The sequence below is a fragment of the Buceros rhinoceros genome, unplaced genomic scaffold, assembly GCF_000710305.1.
Source record: "Buceros rhinoceros silvestris isolate BGI_N320 unplaced genomic scaffold, ASM71030v1 scaffold10581, whole genome shotgun sequence".
Taxonomy (NCBI): Eukaryota; Metazoa; Chordata; class Aves; order Bucerotiformes; family Bucerotidae; genus Buceros; species Buceros rhinoceros.
This window is the reverse complement of record NW_010392514.1, coordinates 48,897-55,184: the sequence shown is the minus strand read 5'-3', so window position 1 is coordinate 55,184 and position 6,288 is coordinate 48,897. Positions and strand designations below refer to the sequence as shown.

Here is a 6,288-nt window from a genome sequence, read left to right as displayed (position 1 = left end):
ACTTGAAGAGCCAGAGAATGTCACAGATGCCACCTTCCCCACTGCTTGCTGATACCGCTGCAGGTTAGCATTGACCCTCCTTACTGGACTTGATGCTATCTTCTGCAACACAGACTTTCAAGGATTTTGCGGTGTGGGATATTTCTACTTCCATGTAGTATCTTAAGTATGCATAAATTCAAAAAAGTAGGTTCTATACTAAATATTTTGACAAGAAGAAATATTGTAGTGTTGAATTACTTGATAGAATGCAAACACGTTGAAAGCTCCAAAGGGGTTTGAAGCTATACAAGTCTGACTTCCCTACTTGTCATAGATTACAATCAACATTACAAATGTTCTACAATATAAATGAGAATAACTTCTTTCACTATATCTAGAATTTACATATTTTTGCAGAATTTTATTATAATTCTGTGTTGAACTATTCATTATGTTTGCGATTCAAACTATTTTAACTAATATTTTACACTGGAAGACAATTTTAGAAAGGTTGATGATGTAACTAATTGCTGAACCCTTACGGTCACAGTCATGGTCATCAAACTATTTCATACTTAATTATTCATCTTGCTTTACATTGAAGAGTTTTAATCTTGAGGTACAGCATTCCATTATGTATGTGAACTCCAGGTGCAACAAGTCAGCATGGCAGTGAATAGAAAGAAATCCCAGTTTGATCTTTAACGTTAGTACCTAGCATTGTATTCTGTAGTGACACTCAAGTCTTGTATCCATTTAACTAATATAGAGAGAAGTGATACATAGAATTTTTTTTTCTCATCATGATATGAATTAGATAAAGTTACAAGCTCAAAAGTGTCAAGTTACCAATGGAAAAGTTAAAAGATCCTTCATTTGAAGCAGCTCTGCAGTATTTCATAGATAACATTAAAGAAGGAGGCAGTGTGCAATGGTAGTGGTCTCACACTGCTGAAGCATGTATGGGAAATAGTAATACAAATCAAAGGAAAAGGTTGTTAATGTCAAAACTTTCATTCATTTCCTGCAGTGTCCTATCTTTTTATTTTATATTAACACAGTGAAATCACAAGAAGAAAAACCTATTATAAACTCCGCTTAGAAGCAGGGGAGTGCAGTTCTGACCTGCTTTATAGAGATGTGTTAAGCAGTACTACAGAGGAAGGCAAACCCTTCCCACACTGTATGAGCTCCACGCCTTAGAGGTTGCAGCCCAGAGAGCAGCTGTCACAGCTCTCCTGCTCCCCCTGCCAGGCAATAGCAATTCCCGTTTTTCCTCCACCCGTGTTATGGCTGATGCTGTAGAAACAACGTGATAATCTGAAAGAAGTCTGGCACAACTTGCTACCTCACCTAAGGCAGAGTGGGGACTCTGTATGACCTTTGTTTATTCTGAGGAACGTAAGAAAGTATTAAGTCCTTCATAGCTTAAGGTAGTCTATCCCTACATCATTAATTAAAAGAGCCTCTTCGTTGTTTCTGAAAACTAGCCTTTTCTGTCTAATTCAAAGTCGGCTTCTCAATGCATGCATTATTAGAAATGATTTTTAAAATAAATTAATATTACATTTACATTTAGCTTGAATTGGAGAACTTGGGATCTAGTGAGCTCAGTTTTTTGTCATTGCCCTCCAAAGTCAATTTTCTAGACTCATTTGATGCCTCTCATTTCCTATAACCTAATAACTGCTCAGCATTTCAGATTGCATTTTCTTCCTTGGTTTAAATGTGTTTGTCATTTGCAGCATAAAGAATGTGCTGTGTTTTTTATGCTGGTAGTTTTAGATCCCATAGTAGACCTAACAAACAACAAAAGGTTATGCTTCATTAACAAACACTGCGCAATGGTGCTGTTCCAGTTTCTAGATCTGCAACTGTTACCTGAAGATCCTTTTTTCAAGAATAAGCTTGTGCTTTTTTACACTGTAGCTTCTGATACATGAAAGTTTATTCTACAAATAGAAAGATACCAGCTTTTTTTTTACTGAATGAGTTCTTCACTGTAAGAAGCGTGTAAAAATAAGTAAGCAAATAAATAAAACTCAACCTTGTAAAACATAATAATACTTGTGTGTACAAGGGAAGAAGTGGTAGCTGGAGGCAAGAAAGGAAAGCTAAAAAGGAAGAAAAGCAAGTTGTTAAGACATATTGTTATTGCAGAGGTGGTAAAGCTGTGCTTTCAGGATTTATAATCTACGGTTTTGGGAATGTATTTAAAATTGCATGTGTTTGGAACCACCTTCCCTCGTGTGCATTCAGTGTGTCATATTGACATACAAACTCCTTGGGACAGAGGCTACGTTTTAACATGTGTACAAATGCTATCTGTTAGAATAGTTGCCTGCGTTAAATTGAGATTTCTGGTACTCCCAGACTGCACATTATTAATCGTAATTAATATTCAATGCTTTTTAGTAGAACAGGGATGTACTGAGAAACCACTAATGTGATGATACGTTTTTCTCTCCGTAACATCAGGTTTTACTCTCTTAGCTTTGGATATGCCCAGCAAAGCCTTATCAGAACTCCAGCCACAGCCCGTTCTATCAATGATGCAACTGTTCGGATGGGATGACATGGTGTGGCCTCAGCTGGTGTCAAGATATCTAAGTCACCTAATTCAAAACAGGTGAAAGATTGTGACTGCTTGTTTTTTCAGCACCCTCTCATTCCTTCATTAGACTTGTGGAAAATGTTGCTTCAAACAGTTCATTAACATGGTCCAAGGTCTTTGTATCTGTTAAAAGTTTTAGATTTCTTTAAATCATCTGGCTTAAGAAACTCAAAATTTGTCAGGAAGATGGGTACACAAGTTGAGAAAGTTCTATGTCTTTTATATAGCTAACCACTTATTTTTGCCCAGTGGAAACAGTGTTGTTACTAAATGGATTTGGGAAACTGAGGACTTAGGCAATACCTTCAGAAAAGTACTTCTGTGAAGAGCAGTAGCATATCGAAGTGACATACCAGAACTCGTAACCTATTTTTAATTTGCATAGTTGTAGTTTTCCACCCCCTTCTGTTGTTGTTACACTTGGGCACAGTTGTTGCATTTGGCTAGGTAGCAGCCTCCTGCCCTAGCTGTACTCGAAGGTGAATAATGTCACCTGCTAAATTTCAAAATTTTAAGTTAAAAGTACTGGACTTACTTTTTTCTTACCAGTTACACTTAACACAGCAACTTATGTATGGTGACTTTTTATAAGAATATTTATTATCCCAGAAACCTGAAGATGCTATATAGTAAGTATTCAACGTTTAAATATCTTGACTTCTAAACGAGGACCTGCAGGAAGCCCAGGAGGATGAGTTGGGCCGTATTGAAAGTATAAGGAAAACACATGCATTTTTCATAAGGAAATGCATGCATTACAACTTTCCTTTTGACAAGCTTGGAACACTTTCTGAGTGCATATTTATGTTCATGTAGGTTTCTTAGACCTGCTAAAGGGGTGCTTAAAACTAAATAATTGGTTTAGAAAATTTATCACATTCCTGTTTTACATGCCAAAGTTGAATTTTCACAGAATCACAGAATTGTTTAGGTTGGAAGGGACTCTTGAGATCAAGTAGTTTAACTTGTCCAATGCTTCTGCTCAAGCAGAGTCAGGTAGAGCAGATTGCCCAGGACTCTGTCCAGACAGAATTTTATATATCTGAGAAGTTTTATTTGCTTTAAGGAGGCCTCTGTGAACCCTAAGATAGATGGATGGTTGTTGTGGTGTAGTTTGTAGGCTGATTTGGTTTTTTGTAGGTTATTTTTTTCCCCCCGACCCGCTTCCTGAAGCAGGGGAGGTGAGAGATGAGAAAGAAGCAGTGTTCCTATTTCGGACTGTATTTGAAAGTGAAAAATGTTGCACATTTTTAGGGTACATATTGTACCAAGAAGCATAGCTATAAATCAGGATATCATAAAGACCGTTTCAGTGTGATTGGCAAAGATAAGGTGATGGCTTTCTTGCAGGGAGGTCTTAAAAGGGGTTGAATTGAGTTCCTCATGTGTCAGTTTGGAACTCAGGAAAGGAGCGGTCAGTCCTTTGATTTGCTATGTTTCTATTGTATGATCTTTATCAGGTGAGTTTCATGCAAGGTTGCAGATACCTAGTACATGCTGAATGATATAGGAGTTAAGAACATTAATACCCATTTATAATTTGAATTTTGTTGCTCTTTAGGTGAAATCAATAAAAGCATTTTGATGCCTAAACTGGAATTTTGGTATAATTTAGGTGCTTTAGGCTAATTACCAGTTCCCCCAGCAAACACTGAAGTGATTGAAAGCAGTTACTTAAGTATTCATTAGCAATATTCATTAAGAACCTGACATTGTTATATATGTATCCACAGATACATATGTGCTATCATACATATTGCTATGCTGGCTAAGGTAACATTTGCGTGTTTTGACCCACGGCCAAAGCGTTCCCATTCCCATGTTTTTGGGAGCACGATTGCATTTGCAAGTGCAGAGCATGGACATGTGGCTAGCACCCCATACAGCCCTGCTGCCATAATTTCGTCTAAAAATAGTATTGATGATAGTTACCTGGTGTACTTCAGATGAGTGGTTAGAGTACTTGTGCAGTGATTTGGAAAACCCAAGTTAAGTGGATCTTGCACTCTTGAATTTAAGGGAATTCAAACCTTTATATCCAACTACCACTTTAGAAAGGAATGAGAGCACCTTGCCTCTTATGGCAGGTTGTGCCATGGACTAACTGAAAATGTCAGGTTCGTGGATCCATATCGAGAGAACTAGCAGGAGAAAGCATGACTCCAGAGTTGAGTCATGATGGATATTTGTCTTTTGCTTATGCATGTGTATGTTCTCACTCTTTCTGGCTCTCTCCTCATAAGTTCTCATGCTCTTGCACTCTCCTTTTCTGAATCTTCCCGCTGGCTGGAAGCATGGGACTCACATAGAGGCGAATATTTTTGCACCTTAAGCTTGTTAGGGTTGTGATTGCCCAGCCCCGAGGACAACTGTCTGTTTCCCCTATCAGTTGCCTTAAAGCCAACAAGGTAAAAATTGAAGCATCTGAATCTAGGTGATGGTATGTCCCTACCTCATCAACAGAGCTATAGGGAATTCAGATTTCCTTCTGAGTACTGAAGATACGTCTTTTTGGGTCGAGTTATACAGAGGTGTCACACTCTAAACACTCTCATTTTATTATATGCTATAAGATGGCATATATATGTATGTATATATGTATATACATACAGTATATATGTAAGATGGCAATTTTTTGTAACACAATTCATGTGTGTTTACCTTAGGCAGTAGCAGAGCAAATGTTATCAAAGTATTTAAGTGCTGGGATCTTAAGAGTTCATGGTTAGTGCACTCTGATAATTTTCACATCAAGCATTCTCAGTTAAAAAGTAAAAAGATAATTTTGTTGCTGATGCTGTTGTACACCCTGCAAGCTCTGCCTGGTCTCTTTAAGATTGAAGTTTGTTCTGCATATCAGCTATTTCAGTTTTGATAATAAAAGTTGTGATGGACAAGCTGTGCACTTGGGAGCATGCTCACAAGCTTTGGCATTGCTTTTGCAGTAGTGCCTAAAAGTTCTTCTCCAGATCTGTGTCGTGTAGTGCATGATAGTATTTATAACCTCTTTAAACTAACTTTAAGCTTGTGTATAAGCTCACTGGTTTAAAAGAACCACTTGTGCTTCTAGCAGGTGGTTATTGTTCTTTCCTTTATCAAAGATTAGGAGCACATTCCTCTCCAGTTTTAGGAAGATGCCTAAGGGGCTTACCTACCAGCAAGCAAGAGAGCGAGACTACAGCAGAAAGTGTTTTTGTGAGACTTTGGGGCCAGGTAGACTCTCTGTGTATATCAAGGTTACATAAGGCTGGAATTATTTATGTTACTGCAAAGAGCTTTAAGTCCATAGGCATCTTAGGTTTTTTTCTCTTTTTTATATTTTATTTGCCTACAGTTGGTCTCCCTATTTATTTTGTCAGTAATACTTCAGCCAGGATGTTCAGACAAAATATACAGTTGGTTGGTTAAAACATTGGTTTTAACTAAATGAAATGGGGAAAAAAAATAATGTTGTCTAGTAAGAAATAGAAACCAGTTTGGTTTCCATCGGGACCTGTGTTGACTTTCTGTTGCAAGCATGAGTAAAAATTCAGTAGAAAATAAGTGGATTTATATGTACATATATCAAAAAAAGAGTTACAAGCATTTTTCATTAAAGTCTAAGCAGCTAGGACTACCCAGGCAGGAAATCTCTCCTATAAAAAGATGTAACTATTTTTGAGAAATTTCAGTGAACTGAAGCACACACGACG

The 6,288-nt window shown here is 37.4% G+C and overlaps 1 protein-coding gene across 1 annotated transcript in view; it reads left to right on the top strand.

Moving 5' to 3' along the window:
* Window positions 1-6,288, top strand: part of MMS22L (MMS22-like, DNA repair protein) — a gene marked incomplete at its 5' end in the record, with an annotated part of 67,517 nt that overhangs the window by 40,724 nt on the left and 20,505 nt on the right. The window contains 2 exons of the mRNA XM_010144515.1: window positions 1-63; window positions 2,461-2,611. The exon at window positions 1-63 is cut by the window's left edge and continues 29 nt beyond it. Of these exons, the coding sequence (XP_010142817.1) occupies window positions 1-63; window positions 2,461-2,611 (214 nt within the window). The remainder of the gene's footprint in view (window positions 64-2,460; window positions 2,612-6,288) is intronic.